General features: G+C 38.5%; 2 protein-coding genes across 5 annotated transcripts; one reads left to right on the top strand and one right to left on the bottom strand.

Moving 5' to 3' along the window:
* Positions 1–1,617: 1,617 nt before the first annotated feature.
* Positions 1,618–8,432, top strand: LOC124343826 (pre-mRNA-processing factor 6-like). The gene is made up of 21 exons (XM_046797319.1): positions 1,618–1,694; positions 1,776–1,915; positions 1,971–2,154; positions 2,228–2,265; positions 2,329–2,524; positions 2,598–2,693; positions 2,766–2,920; positions 2,989–3,016; positions 3,076–3,253; positions 3,849–4,011; positions 4,072–4,233; positions 4,318–4,457; positions 4,538–4,688; positions 5,073–5,161; positions 5,223–5,583; positions 5,659–5,853; positions 5,980–6,244; positions 6,302–6,515; positions 6,574–7,051; positions 7,135–7,339; positions 7,421–8,432. The coding sequence occupies exons 1-21, from the start codon at positions 1,640–1,642 to the stop codon at positions 8,380–8,382; spliced, it is 4,455 nt and encodes a 1,484-aa protein (XP_046653275.1). The 5' UTR covers positions 1,618–1,639; the 3' UTR covers positions 8,383–8,432.
* Positions 8,433–8,736: 304 nt separating this feature from the next.
* On the bottom strand, positions 8,737–11,331 carry LOC124343682. Of its 4 annotated transcripts, none has more exons than XM_046797109.1 (10): positions 11,116–11,331; positions 10,716–10,852; positions 10,523–10,654; positions 10,323–10,452; positions 10,130–10,246; positions 9,953–10,057; positions 9,692–9,877; positions 9,437–9,613; positions 9,237–9,349; positions 8,737–9,120 (listed from the first exon to the last, which is right to left on the bottom strand). In XM_046797109.1, exons 2-10 carry the CDS (start codon positions 10,836–10,838, stop codon positions 8,959–8,961), a joined length of 1,245 nt encoding a protein of 414 aa, XP_046653065.1. In that variant the 5' UTR covers positions 10,839–10,852; positions 11,116–11,331; the 3' UTR covers positions 8,737–8,958. The 4 variants fall into 4 exon arrangements, with proteins under 4 accessions (XP_046653065.1, XP_046653063.1, XP_046653064.1 ...); XM_046797107.1 differs by having other exon boundaries at positions 9,692–9,880; positions 11,116–11,330; XM_046797108.1 differs by having other exon boundaries at positions 9,692–9,880; positions 10,719–10,852; positions 11,116–11,329.
* Positions 11,332–15,069: the final 3,738 nt, after the last annotated feature.

The raw sequence follows: 15,069 nt of genomic DNA, 5'->3' as shown, positions 1-15,069 counted from the left end.
TGATATGCAGGTTTTGATGGCCAAGTTGACTAACGACCCTCTGTACAAAACCGCAACGAAAACTTTCTGTGATTCCAAAGTTAACCAACCGAAGACACCCAAAGGACTCTTGTTCATCTACACATGGGGATCGTTGCGTCATGCAGCTAATATTGCTTTCGTCTGTCTGCAGGTATAGAAAAATAATCAAATGATTTACCTTTTTAGTCTTAAATATCTTACACCGATTCAAAAGGCGGCTGACCTTAACATCAATCCATTGGCGTATCGCAAACTGGCGCAATAGCAAATTCACTATGCACTTGGAGATACAGGCCGTAGCTATGTCGTGGGTTACGGAGTTAATCCGCCGTTGAAACCTCATCATGCGTCCAGGTTTGAATGACAAATTTTAGTTATTAAGATAATTTTGATAATAGCATATAACCAGCTACTTGATTATAATTTTGTTATTTTTTATGTAGTTCATGTCCGAATAGACCAGCTGTTTGTGATTGGAGTACTTATTCCTCAACTGCACCCAATTCCCAGATCCTCTATGGAGCTCTAGTTGGTGGTCCAGATAGCAACGACAATTACACGGATGATCGGAACAATTACGTTACCAATGAAGTAACTTGCGATTATAACGCCGGCTTCCAAGGATCTGTAGCTGCTTTGCAATCATTGGCTGTCCAAGGTGTTTTCAACTAGAATACAAATTTACAAGATAAGACAGGAATTTGTTAGACAACTACCTACATTTTGGAAAGTATATTTTACTCTTATAATGCTGGTTTTCTGCTGAATGACTGATCTTGTTGGTATTCTTGGAAATGAGAAATATTACTAAAGGTTTAAAAACGCCTGCATTTGCGTGTTCTTGAAAAGTTAAATAAAATTTATAACACAGCATACGAGTATAAGGAAAGTCTGGAATACTTTTGAGTTCGATGTCCTTTTCAAGGTAAAGGTGGTAGCTCGCGTGTTGTTTCATTCAGTCTGAAACCTGAATTATGCAATTGCTGATTTCAATAGGATATGAGGATAAATTGATTTCCACACCTAATTGATTTCCAAGTTCCCAAACATCACAATAGGCTAGTCATTAATCTAGCGTCAAAGTTGATTGGTTTCAAACAAAAACATCTGAAATCCGCACAGGGGGTGATAAACTTATGTATAGAAATCGAAAAATGCAACAAGCATAACTACATTTTCCGCGAAGAAACCCGTAAAGAGATTTCGCTGAAATTCCTCGTGCAAAAGAAGTCGTAGTTATCAAGGCTATAGTTCCATCGGGAAAAAAATCAGACAATTTTTTTAAATGTCTAAACAAAAGAATTTTGTGCGTCATCCATATTATAAAATCTACTTGAAGCTGGTGTGAGTATGCATTCCATCGAATGGGTCCTGTATTTCCTAATACCAGTGCGTTGCTCAAGTAATTCTTTTCCTCTAAAATGGTTTTAATATGGTGATGGACTGATAGTATTCTTGTTACGCAACTGTATTTTCGTTATTTTTTAATTATTGTGAAGTAATATGCAATAACGTAAAAGACTTGAGTCTGTGCCGTAGGCTTTTACCGAAAGTAAGTATAAAAAGGCGAGCGTGACAAACGATGCTGACAGAGAATCCAGCAAACTTACTACCGAGAATGTTGTCTTTATCCGGCTTCAACGTCATTCTTCTTTTCATGCACCTAGCTTCCGGTAAATATTCTTCCGTGTGGTTCCTCATATTTAGCATAACTATATAGAGTTGAAAAATACACCAATCAAAATAATAAATAGGAGGACCGTGCGATAATGTCGTCACAATTAGCTCATCTTGGCCGGGAGGCTTGACTGCCTCGCTTAACATTTCAATTACGACTCCAATCACTTCATGGGAAATTGATCTGAAATTTTCATCGGCCATTCCATGGTTAAAGGTATGACACGCTCCTGTTACATCATAGATAGCAATTTGAATATTTTTTTTGAAAGGCTTGGGACGCTACAGAGTCTAAGATTAATGAAGTGGAATATCAGCTGAGAAACCTCAATTCTAACGGAGTTCACAGCGCTGGGACTACACTAACGAGTGTCGGTTTCAATGCTTTCTTTAGTTCCAGCACCACACCCATTATTACAAGCGTAGTTTTTAACGGAGACAACGTCTGTTTAACTGGTAAATAACTAAATTTTTAATCGCAATAATATAGAATTTTCGGTTAAATTTGTTTTTATTATGTCCTTTCAAGACACTAAAACAGAGGCTAGACAACCGATAATAGAAGAAGTAATAAATTTTAATTCTTTGGCATAAAATGGGAAAAGTTTTACTAAATGAAGCAATTTCTAGGAGTACAACATTTTCGTGGATGCCTGGCCGACTAAATACAATTACATTGAAGTCATCACTAAATCCTTGCTCTTCTACTATGCTCAGCGTTCTGGCCGTTTACCTAAAAACGATAACCCCATTCCGTATCGTTCAGACTCGGCGCTCAACGATCGCGGACAAGACGGAGAAGATCTCACTGGAGGCTATTACGATGGTAATTTATACTATTATTTGTATTCTATTTTATTCTATCAAAGTATTTGAAATTCTTTACCATATTTCTTTAGCTGGAGATCACTTGAAACTCGGTTTTCCTTTAGCCAGTTCTATAACGATAGTGGCTTGGTCAATAATTGATTATCCGCTTGGATATTCTTCCGCAGGTTTTTAAAATTTAAACCAATTACTCGTTGAATCCGATCACTAGACTTACTGGATTAAATTAAATAATACAGGGAAATTAACAACAGCTCGAAATATGGTCAAGTGGGCGACAGATTACTTTATCAAGGCCCATGTGCAACCCAACAAGTTTAATGGGCAAGTGGGCGATGGCGATCTCGATCACGATTACTGGGGGCGTCCCGAAGAAATGACTATGAGTCGACCGGTAAAGCCCTGACCCATTATTGAACTTATTTATTTCATCGACTGAAAACTACATTTCTATCGCTTTAGGCTTTTTTTATATCTACCTCAAAACCTGGTAATTTGTTTGAAATTATGTTGTCGTTCAAAGAAATAACACGACATTGCGCACGATAGGGTCTGACTTGGCCGGAGAAACAGCTGCCGCACTTGCCGCAGCTTCAATAGTTTTTAAAACAATCGACAGCACTTACTCAGCTCTCTGCTTGACACATGCAAAGCAATTGTACGATTTTGCTAAACGATATCGAGGAATATACAGCGAGTCCATCCCACAAGTAGCAGATTTTTATTCGTAAAAGCTTTAAACTTAATAAAAAAGTTGCGTTTGATGTATTCCGGTATAATATCACCAGTGTTTGCTGAATCACGATTTTTTTTTATTTATGAATCAAAATCATAAATCATTTTTTAGAAATTTTAGATGAATCAAAAATTAAATCAATAATCAAATAAATTTTTGATTTAATTTATAAATTAAAATCAAAATCAAAATCAAATTTCATATAGTTTTTTGCATTATACTTGGCAAAAAAATCAAATATATATGTTATGCACACCTAAAATCTTCAGCAAAAAAATACGTTTTGTTTCTCTGCTGCTTTGTTTTAGGAAAGGAACTAGAATAGTCATATTATTTTAAAAACTGATTGGAAATCGAGAAAATTTTCATGAAAATCTGTAGGTTTTCTCGTCTTTTTTCAATTTTTTTGATTTACCCGTGATTCACTGTGTTTCAAACGATTAAAATCACGAATTAAATCAAATTTCTCTGTATGATTTAATTCTTGTAATTAAATCAATTTTGATTTAATTTTTGATTTAATTTAACGAAACGATTTAAAATCAAATTTGATTCAGCAAACACTGAATATCACAATTGCCTGTAGGTCAAGTGGTTTCGGTGACGAACTGGCTTGGGGCGCTAGTTGGTTATACCGAGCTACTAACGATAACGCTTACCTCGAAGATGCTAAGGCATTTTACACCGAGTTCAACCTCTCTGATAATCCATCGGAATTTTCATGGGATACGAAAACTGCCGGAGTACAGGTAAATCAATTGTATTCTGTTTCATTTGATTGTTCCGTTAATGCCATTTGATTGACATAGGTTCTGTTGGCCAAACTGACAAATGAGAACCTCTACAGAAACGCAGCGCAAACTTTCTGTGATTCCAAAGTTGAACAACCGAAGACGCCAAAGGGGCTCCTATTTGTCACCAAGTGGGGATCGTTAGGCGCCGCATCAAATATCGCTTTCATTTGTCTTCAAGTATTTTAAAAATGATATTCACAATTTTACGCCTGGTAATTAAAAAGACGTTATAAACTAATATATTATACACTTATTCCGTAGGCTGCCGATCTGAACATCAATCCATTGGCGTATCGCCAACTGGCGCAACAGCAGATTCATTACGCACTTGGAGATACAGGCCGTAGTTTTGTCGTGGGTTTCGGGCACAATCCACCACTGAAGCCACATCATGCGTCCAGGTTCGTGTTTTTAGCTTCTTGTTCATACAATAGATATCCAAAAATATTATACACATTTCTAATTTTTCGTCTTTGTGTAGTTCATGTCCGAATAGGCCCGCCGTTTGCGATTGGGATGCCTTTGATTCACCCAATCCTAATCCCCAGATCCTCTATGGAGCTCTTGTTGGTGGCCCAAATAACCAAAATGACCATTACGTAGATGACAGACACAATTTCGTTACCAACGAAGTAGCTTGCGATTATAACGCGGGCTTCCAGGCGTCTGTAGCTGCTCTGCAATCACTGGCTGTTAACGGAATCTTCAACTAGAAGCAGTGCAGGAACATGGAAGATGAGATGAAGAAGATATTTAATATTTTCATCCGCCTTTCGTTTTAGTAATAAATCTTCTCGGTGTTTTTGGTTGTTCGGAATGTGTCAAATAACAATGGGGAAAAAATAATTATGAGCATTACGAAATTTGGCAACACCGTGTCGCACTTCAGACGCACATGCAAAAGTCGAAAACAGACTGCCAACAAATACAAAAGAGCAATACTTTATTTTATCGTTTTCGTTTGATTTGAGTTGGCAATTTGAAATTTGCAACAAAACGCTGTCATGGCCTCAAAGCTTCCGCCGCCGCCAATCGTGAATCCAAAAAGAAAAAATTTTCTTGGTCAACCAGCTCCCCAAGGTTATGTTGCCGGTGTTGGCAGAGGGTAAATATCTAATAATAATAATACAAAAAGATTGAAAGATTAAATTTGTTGTCTCCTCCAGTGCTACAGGTTTCACCACTCGATCAGATATTGGTCCAGCTAGAGATGCAAATGATGTACCAGATGACCGTCATCCAGCACCAGCTAAACGAAAGAAGGATGATGATGAAGATCTTGAAGAAGATCTCAATGATGCCAACTACGATGAGTTTGCTGGTTATGGTGGTTCTCTGTTCAACAAAGATCCTTATGATAAAGATGATGAAGAAGCTGATGCAGTTTATGAAGCTATTGATGAGCGTATGGATGAAAAAAGACGAGAGTACAGGGAAAAAAGAAGGAAGGAAGAAATTGAAAAGTATCGTCAGGAAAGACCAAAAATTCAACAGCAATTCAGTGATCTTAAAAGAGAACTGTGTGCAGTATGTCTATCTTGTTATTTGAATGTCCCTCAAATGTAGTTAAATTTTCCTAAATTATTTTGTGGCTTGTCTTAGGTTTCAGAAGAAGAATGGAAGAACATTCCAGAAGTGGGAGACGCTAGAAATAGGAAGCAACGTTTACATGGAAGACGAGAGAAATTCACCCCACTTCCTGATTCAGTACTGACTCGAAACTTAGGAGGAGAATCTAGCACTTCGATCGATCCCAAGAGTGGACTGGCTTCGGCGTTTCCTGGCATGCTAACTCCGGTGGGTTTTTTATAATTTTCATTTTCTTTTCAAATTTCTTACAAAAAATTACCGCAATAGTTGGCTTGCCCAAATAATACTAAACAGCCAAATAATAATAAAATTTTATTTAATATCTGACTGCAGACGGGCGATTTGGATTTGCGAAAAATTGGCCAGGCCCGTAACACTCTCATGGACATTAAGCTTAACCAAGTCTCGGATTCTGTTTCCGGTCAAACAGTGGTCGATCCCAAAGGTTATCTAACGGATTTGCAGTCGATGATTCCTACTTATGGAGGAGATATCAATGATATTAAAAAAGCTAGACTACTACTGAAGTCCGTTCGAGAAACAAACCCTAACCATCCTCCCGCATGGATTGCTTCAGCACGTCTTGAAGAAGTGACAGGTAGAGTTGGATTGATATGCTTCAAGTAAACTAGGTGTTAATGAATCTTTTATGCAGGAAAATTACAAGCGGCCCGTAATTTGATTTTGCGAGGGTGTGAGACTTGTCCCAACTCGGAGGATCTGTGGCTGGAAGCTGCCCGTCTTGTACCAGTAGACACTGCAAAGAACGTAATTGCACAGGCTGTAAATCATTTGGTCAATTCCGTAAAACTATGGATCAAAGCATCAGAACTAGAACAGGACATGAAAGCTAAGAAACGAGTATTCAGGTACTGTAGATTTACCAGTCTCGTACGACAGTTCAAATAATTCATATTTTATGTACAGGAAAGCGTTAGAGCACATTCCAAATTCGGTTCGTTTGTGGAAAGCTGCCGTTGAGTTAGAAGAACCGGAAGACGCAAAAATTCTGTTATCTCGTGCAGTCGAATGTTGTCCAACCAGTGTTGAGCTTTGGCTTGCCCTTGCTCGACTAGAGACGTACGAAAACGCCCGTAAAGTATTGAACAAAGCCCGCGAAAATATTCCGACAGATCGTCAAATCTGGATCACCGCTGCTAAACTCGAGGAAGCCCACGGAAATACAACGATGGTGGAGAAAATTATTGACAGATCCATCAATTCTCTTGCGGCCAACGGAGTGGAGATCAATCGAGAACACTGGTTAAAGGAAGCCGTCGATGCCGAGAAATCCGGAGCTGTGCTTACTTGTCAGGCTATCATCAAATTCGTCATTGGTCATGGAGTGGAAGACGAAGATCGCAAACACAGTTGGTTGGAAGACGCCGATAATTTCACATCTCAGGTAAAAACAATGTTACTGCAATTAAGTGCAATACCGAGACCAAGGATGATTTGTTTAATTCTTCTTTTCTTATTCATTAATAGGGTGCTTTCGAATGTTCGCGTGCGGTTTACTCGCATTCCCTGGAAACTTTCCCTGCTAAGAAATCTATCTGGCTGCGTGCTGCCCATTTTGAACGACAGCATGGAACACGTGATTCTCTAGAATCACTTCTTCAACGTGCAGTCGCCCACTGTCCCCAAGCTGAAGTACTGTGGCTCATGGGTGCTAAATCAAAGTGGTTGGCAGGTAAATTAGAACTCGCCTTAATAGCATAAAATCGCCAAGAGTTTATTCTTACATTTATTCATTTGGTTTTAATCATTTTAGGTGACGTTCCGGCAGCACGTTCAATCTTGTCGTTGGCTTTCCAAGCGAATCCAAATTCTGAAGAAATTTGGTTGGCTGCCGTCAAACTTGAGTCTGAAAACTGGGAATATGAGCGAGCGCGCAAGTTGTTGGCCAAAGCTCGAAATTCTGCACCCACTCCTCGCGTGCTCATGAAATCAGCTAAACTGGAGTGGCATCTTGGGGACTTGGCAGAGGCCCTGAAACAATTGCAGACCGCTATCGAACAGTTTCCTGATTACCCTAAATTCTACATGATGCAAGGTCAGATTCATGTATTGCAGCAGCGTATGACTCAGGCACGCGAGAGTTACAATCTTGGGACGAGGAAGTGTCCCACCAGCGTTCCTCTTTGGCTGTTGCTGGCTCGACTAGACGAAAGCCAGGGCAACATGACCAGAGCACGTTCTGTTTTAGAGAAGGCACGTCAAAAGAACCCGCAGAACTCGCAACTTTGGTTGGAAGCCATCCGCCTGGAATGGAAGACTGGTCTAAAGGATATCGCTTCGGCCATGATGGCCAAAGCACTGCAAGACTGCCCCATCTCTGGTCTGCTGTGGGCCGAAACCATCTTCATCGTTGATCGCCCCCAACGCAAAACGAAAAGTGTTGATGCCCTTAAAAAGTGCGAACATGATCCACATGTTCTACTGGCAGTCTCCAAGCTCTTTTGGACAGAAAGAAAAACACAGAAATGTCGCGAATGGTTCAATCGTGCAGTCAAAATCGATCCAGATTTCGGAGATGCCTGGGGGTATTTCTACAAGTTTGAATTGCTTCATGGAACAGTCGAAGAGCAGAATGATGTCAAAAAGCGTTGCGTTCAAGCTGAACCACGACACGGTGAAATCTGGACAAGTATTTCAAAAGGCCCTCAAAACTGGAGAGCACGAACGGAAGACATTCTCTTGTTGGTAGCCGAAGCTTTGCCCGTTCCTGTCTGATCGGTATTCTTCATTGATTGTGCTTTTGTAATACATCTTTTTACATTTCATCGTTCAAAGCAGTCTTCGGTGTTCTATGTTTTATTACGAAAACAGAAAGGCTTCCTTCGTACTTCCACGCAGTGACTAATTCAACTAAAACAATATCAGGTGAAAACGAAAACCCGTTCAGAAACCAGGTTCGGGTAACTTATCACGTTCAGAAATTAAGACATTGCGCATTACACATTATGCCGAGTTGCACGATCCTTAAACAGCTAGTGGCAACATTGAATTCCCAGTGATCTCTTAAAATTTTTTACTGTTATAAGCAATGTAACATTTTATATTATTAATTCTGCCTGTAAAAGTTAGTTCTCGTAAAATCATTTATTGATACCGTCACGCAAATTACTACGGTACATCATCAATGAATTTAAACGTCGTATTACTTAGTTTTAATCATAGAATGCATTATCAAAAACAACACCAAAGACTTGACAAATGTTCCATCTTTTTCTTTTCTAAAGAAATTTAAGTGGGAAAATGTTAACACAAATAAACGTGTTTCGTGTGTTTACCCCGTTACAATTACAACTAATTGTTTTTAAACTGTTCTTCATCACAGTTTACCTTGTGCCTACTTCCCTTGAAATGCTGAAACATTTGTTCTTGGCTATTTAAGTACAAGTCACACGCATCACATTTAAACTCCTTCCTTTTCGGGAAATAATACTTGGGCGGGTCTTTGAAGTTACTCTGTGAATTAAATAGACGACTTTAGCATATTGACTAGCTAAGCTGTTGTTTCAATATAATGTTGAAATCGAAAGAATTGTCTTAAAAATTCATCGTTACTGCGATATAAAACTTGCCTTAGCTTCCTCTGGAATAATTCTTTTGAACGGCGACGATAGCTTTTTATGCGGAGATGTTTTCTTTGGAACGTAATCAGCTTCGACAGATCTTCGCGGTGGTTTTACAGCTTCTGGTATATCGATTTAAACATAATGTAATAATAAAAGATAAAACATCTCCCGTAACCGTACAAAGCCGAAATAAGCTGATTTATCACCTGTGGAACAATACGGGAAGTCCTTTCGCGTGCAAGGAATCAATTCATCCTCTGAATTAGCCACATCATATTTTTTCAAAGGGGACTTTATGCCCGGAGACATTTCATCCGAAACAGGGGATAGTACGCTGGATGCTTGCGATTGTGCGGCGTCTTCGTTTAAATCAACAAGCATACCTAATTGAAACATAATATCAATACACAGCTGAAGCAGGCTCCCTCCTGAAAACCTTGATTGCAAGACCAAATAAATACCTGTTGGACAATGCGAAACGTCGTTTAGCGGGCTCCGTCTTATTTCGTTCAGTTGTTTCATCGCATTAACGCTGTTAACCGGTGACAAGCTTTTGCGCTGAGACATTTCAGCCGAAATAGTCACGGACGGAAATTCGCTAAATGATTGAGGTTGATTTACGTGCTGATGACGTAAATCAACAAGCTCTACTAATAATAAAAGATTTAAAGACAGCTTGAGTATGTTTCCCGTCTTCTTAAAAGTAAAACGGAGATAAATACCTATTGGGCGCTGTGACGAACTTTTTGGCGGCGATGATATTTCATCCGGAAAATTTTGTTCGATGGATTCTTCTAATTCTAAGCCGTGTAGTTCTGGCATCTCATCTGATTGCAACAAAAAGCAATTGATGTTTGTGGCGTACAAGAAAATAAAAACCGTCCGCTATGGTCCGTTACCTGTTCCATAACGCACCGTGCTTTCGCGGTTGGAGTATAGTTCCCTGAGAGCAAGTTTCATAAGGCCACTACATTCTTGCCAATGTTTCAAGTCCTTGCGTAGAACAGCAACCTCATCTAAATATATGTGTAAGAGGGTGGATAAATACTAATCTAATTGAACAATTTACATTAACAGCCTATGATTTAAAACCTTTAAGACTGTAGTAGTCCTGTTCCAGCATCATGTAAGATAAAGTTTTTTTTATGTTCTCAGCTTGAAGTTCTCTATTCAGCTTCTGTAGTTGTTGCACATCCTCAAGACAAAGCTCCTCTGGTGCCAACTAGTTAAAAATTAAGATGTATTTTCAGTAGTTTGTGTTTCAGTATTTTCAGTCAGTTTGTAGTTTCAACCTTGAACATTACTTGACTTATTAATATTCCCTGGGCACTAGTTTTTTGGGAATAATCCTTGGTGGATATAAGTTCATTCATGCAAGTTTCATCTGCAAGAGTCATCCATGCAGGCAATGGTTCCAGATTGTACTGTTTAAAACAAAAAACCTTTATCTATGAATAGCCTACAGGAAATATAACTTTGACTAACTACTTCTGCCTTTTCCTGGTGATATTCTTTCTTGTCATCAATGCAATTATCTTCATTGATTTGAACATCTTCACTAACAATCTTAGGCATTTTTGTTGACAGCGATAACTGGTGATGATCCATTTCTTCTGTGATTCCTAAACAAAGGAATACTGTTCAATTTTGTGTAGACTACGATTCACACAAGTCAAATAGTCACACACACACTCAAGACTCCAAATTACAATATGATTTCTAATGAACATGAACCTATTTCACCTATTTCTACCTATTTCTACTAACATCACGAATATATTATTGGATAACAACGCATTGAATGCCTACTGGCAAGACAGAAAACACTTTCCACGTGTTAAGCCCCCAAAAGCAACAACGTTTAGAGAATTTTATATTTGTCTACCTTGAATGGAATGGTTCCAAAAAAATGCACCTTTATTATTTTTATCAGGATTAATTAGTTTTAGTCAACTAATATGATAAAAAAGAAACTGTCACGGCAACCACAAATCGCTGTAATAAGACCTAAGACTAAGGTTTACGAAATCAAATCAGGCGCATACAATGATCAGTGATCACCACTCAAGTCAACAAAGAGTTTTAGAGACGGAAGATAGCGCCGCGAACGGTGCGAAATATAAAATAAAAAGTCGCGTTTTTTTATTTACTTCATTTTTTTCCCAGAAAAATTCAAGGAATTTAAGGTTAATTAATATGATTTTGCAATGTAAAGCGGAAATGGAGTAAAAGTGAAAAAAAAGGAGTGTAGGGTATTGTTCCTAATTCGGGACACTTTTTGGCTATTGCCGTTTCGCATGCTTTAGTATAGGCCGAACACCTTCCTAAGTCGGGACACCGATAAAAAGTATGGGACAAAGAAACCAAATGCGGGACAGTCGCCAGCGCCATCTACCGTTGGTTGTGTAGCAACAACCACTTTTTGACAGTAATGAAAACAGAAATCAAAACACACGATTGGTCTTACGGATAGCGTGTTGACCTATCAATCTCACGTACAACAGGTTAGGGTTCGACTCCCTTCACATCTAAAAGTGTCTTTATATGAATAAACGTTAATCAACATATTTGACTGTCAGCATCCCTCTTATTCCGAATTGCACGACTATTGTCAACGGTATTACACAAGAGATCATTTTCGACAGTGTTTCATGGCACGTTGGATTGAGTGACAGATAACGAAACCGTTACCGTTTTTTGTTCATGTTTCAAATCCCAGGAAAGGCATTTTTTAAAATATTTCGAATATCGCCTCAGGGCTGTCCCGAATTTATAGCACAGTAAGGATACCCGTAAAATTAATTCTGCGTGTTCTATCCTACGATTTGCATCATACATTGAAGAGATCGCCCTATTTTTGTATGTTCCCATGACTCAGTGGATAAGTGGCTGCCTGAGAATTGGATTATCTTTCTTGGTCGTTGGTTCGAATCTCGGGTAAGGCATTTTTTAAAATATTTCGAATATCGCCTCAGGGCTGTCCCGAATTTATAGCACAGTAAGGATACCCGTAAAATAAATTTGACGGTCATTTCCCTTTGGTTTTCATCACCTGTTGAAGAGTTCATCACATATTGTCGTATTCCGATGGCACAGTGGGTTCAGTCGTTGGCTGGGAACCACGTTATACTTTTGATTATTGGTTCAAATCCCAGGAAAGGTATTTTTAAAATTATTTCGAAAAACGCCTTAGGGCTGTCCCGAATTTATAGCACAGTAAGGATACCCGTAAAATAAATTTGACGGTCATTTCCCTTTGGTTTTCATCATCTGTTGAAGAGTTCATCACACATTGTCGTATTCCGATGGCACAGTGGGTTCAGTCGTTGGATGGGAACCACGTTATACTTTTAATTATTGGTTCAAATCCCAGGAAAGGTATTTTTAAAATTATTTCGAAAAACGCCTTAGGGCTGTCCCGAATTTATAGCACAGTAAGGATACCCGTAAAATTAATTCGACGGCCACTTCTTATTGGTTTTTATCTTACATAAAAGAGTTCGAACAATATCGATATGTTGTATTGACACAGTGGTTTAGTGCCTGTCTCTTACGAAATTTTTGGTTTGGTTCTGTGTTCGAATCTTACTTTGGTTATTTTTAAAAAATATTTCAATCTGAAGTCTATCGAAATTATCTTCTGAATTTGAACACGGGGCTGAAAACGACATTCAATGAAAATGTCATCTATGTCAGCAATTAACCCGTTGAGCCATGAGAACAACGAAAGTCTTCTACATCGGGGAGATTATGTTGCCTGTCGAATTATTTTTACATACGGGTACACTACTGGCTATGGCTATGGCTTTTAGCTAACCCCTGTGTTATAAATTCGGGACAGCCCTTGGGCGATATCCGAAATAATTCAAAAAATGCTGGTAACAGGATTCGAACCCATAATCGATTACTAAAGCTTGCGTTAGAACCAGCCACTAAACCATTGTGCCAATACAACTTATCGATATTGTTCGAACTCTTTTATGTAAAATAAAAACCAATGAGAAGTGGCCGTCGAATTAATTTTACGGGTATCCTTACTGTGCTATAAATTCGGGACAGCCCTAAGGCGTTTTTCGAAATAATTTTAAAAATACCTTTCCTGGGATTTGAACCAATAATCAAAAGTATAACGTGGTTCCCAGCCAGCGACTGAACCCACTGTGCCATCGACATACGTCAATATGTGATGAACTCTTCGACAGATGATGAAAACCAAAGGGAAATGACCGTCAAATTTATTTTACGGGTATCCTTACTGTGCTATAAATTCGGGACAGCCCTGAGGCGATATTCGAAATATCTCAAAAAATGCCTTACCCGAGATTCGAACCAACGACCAAGAAAGATAATCCGATTCCCAGGCAGCCACTTTATCCACTGAGCCATGGGAACATACAAGAATAGGGCGATCTCTTCAATGTATGATGCAAATCGTAGGATAGAACACGCAGAATTAATTTTACGGGTATCCTTACTGTGCTGTAAATTCGGGACAGCCCTGAGGCGATTTCCGAAATAATATCAAAAATGCCTTGGATTTGAACCCACGACTGAGAGTTTATAAATGCGATTCTTAGTAGAGTCACTCAACCCACTGTGCCACAAGAATTTTTTGGAAAGTGTCTTAACAAAATTATATAGAATTAACAATTAGGGGCAAGACTCTTATACAAAATCATAAAAGACGTAATGAAAAAAACTTTCATCATCAATATTCGACCTCACAATAAGTGTCGTCCAGGACGGAACTTAGAAGTTAGATAGTAAAACCCTGATTTTGACAGTTCAACTAGTGCCATCTTGCGTACATTATACTGTCCCGATTTTGTGTACTTGGGTGTCCCGATTTTGTGTTATGGGATTTATCGCCAGCAAGCTTCAAGTTCGATTTGATGGAAATTTCTTTATTTTTCTTGCATTTCTATGCATTGAATCTAAAGATTCTGTCGAGCTCTTTATTTTAAGACTAAATTCAGCTCAAAATAACCCCTAAATATCTTAATATTGCAAGATTGCAAACGTCCCAAATCTAGCTTTTTTCTAAGTCCTTTTTCCCAATATATTTTTTGTCATATCTTTAAAATTTGTACAGCTACATTGACATAGTTGTATATAAACGTAGATCCGTTCATTTTCTTTAATTTCAGCAACTTTTCTTATCGAAACTCGGGTTAGTTTTTGTTTTAAACTGAAAAATGTTATTTCGTCCCAAATAAGAAATTTTCGGGCCTGTCCCGAATTAGGTACTTTACCCTAAATGTTGAAATGACATTCTCTCTCTACAGTTCTAGGCCAAATTGTCCAAGTGAAGTGACCAAGTTGTCACATGTGGTCACCACGTAGGGACGATTTGAAAATCAAATTCTCAAAATCATTCCTTATCTTTAAACTCTCTGGGATCTTCTCAATATACGCCCTTGAAAATCTAATGAGCTGGAAATAATTACTGACGGAACGAAAAATTTGCGATGCAATCGTTCTGAATTAATCACACATCTTTGAATACGTTGTTGTAAATTCATAAAACAAATTTATTCAAATTCCTTTTGAGCGCTAAAAAATTGTTGTGCAAGCTTTTGAAAAGGAAAAAATTGAAAGCTCTTATTCTTACAACCTTGCAAAGGTTTCTCTTATTTCAGACATTAATGAAGAAATTTTTTCTAGTCATTCAAGCCCGGATTTCCCGGTTTTAATTTTCCGCTTCATTTAAGAAGAACGCAATCGATTGGAAGAGCTCAAAAAGGTTTTTCCCCGTAAAGGCGTAAACAATATAAATGCCGAGTTCCAACGTCACACATGAAGCGCAAGATGGAAATGAGTATACGTGGCAACCCAGAGG

The sequence above is a fragment of the Daphnia pulicaria genome, chromosome 6 (assembly GCF_021234035.1).
Source record: "Daphnia pulicaria isolate SC F1-1A chromosome 6, SC_F0-13Bv2, whole genome shotgun sequence".
Taxonomy (NCBI): Eukaryota; Metazoa; Arthropoda; class Branchiopoda; order Diplostraca; family Daphniidae; genus Daphnia; species Daphnia pulicaria.
The sequence above is the reverse complement of the archived record's forward strand: the minus strand, read 5'-3'. Positions and strand labels throughout refer to the sequence as shown.

What these genes read in the sequence shown, in the direction of transcription:
- LOC124343826 (XM_046797319.1), top strand. Translation starts at nt 1,640, where the DNA reads ATGTTGTCTTTATCCGGCTTCAACGTCATTCTTCTTTTCATGCACCTA. An exon ending in CACTGGAGGCTATTACGATG is followed by an intron (nt 2,525 to 2,597) that starts GTAATTTATACT and finishes ATATTTCTTTAG; the next exon opens with CTGGAGATCACTTGAAACTC. An exon ending in GTTGCCGGTGTTGGCAGAGG is followed by an intron (nt 5,162 to 5,222) that starts GTAAATATCTAA and finishes TGTCTCCTCCAG; the next exon opens with TGCTACAGGTTTCACCACTC.
- LOC124343682 (XM_046797107.1), bottom strand. Translation starts at nt 10,838, where the DNA reads ATGGATCATCACCAGTTATCGCTGTCAACAAAAATGCCTAAGATTGTT. An exon ending in GGACTACTACAGTCTTAAAG is followed by an intron (nt 10,247 to 10,322) that starts GTTTTAAATCAT and finishes ACATATATTTAG; the next exon opens with ATGAGGTTGCTGTTCTACGC. An exon ending in TTATTCCAGAGGAAGCTAAG is followed by an intron (nt 9,121 to 9,236) that starts GCAAGTTTTATA and finishes TTTAATTCACAG; the next exon opens with AGTAACTTCAAAGACCCGCC.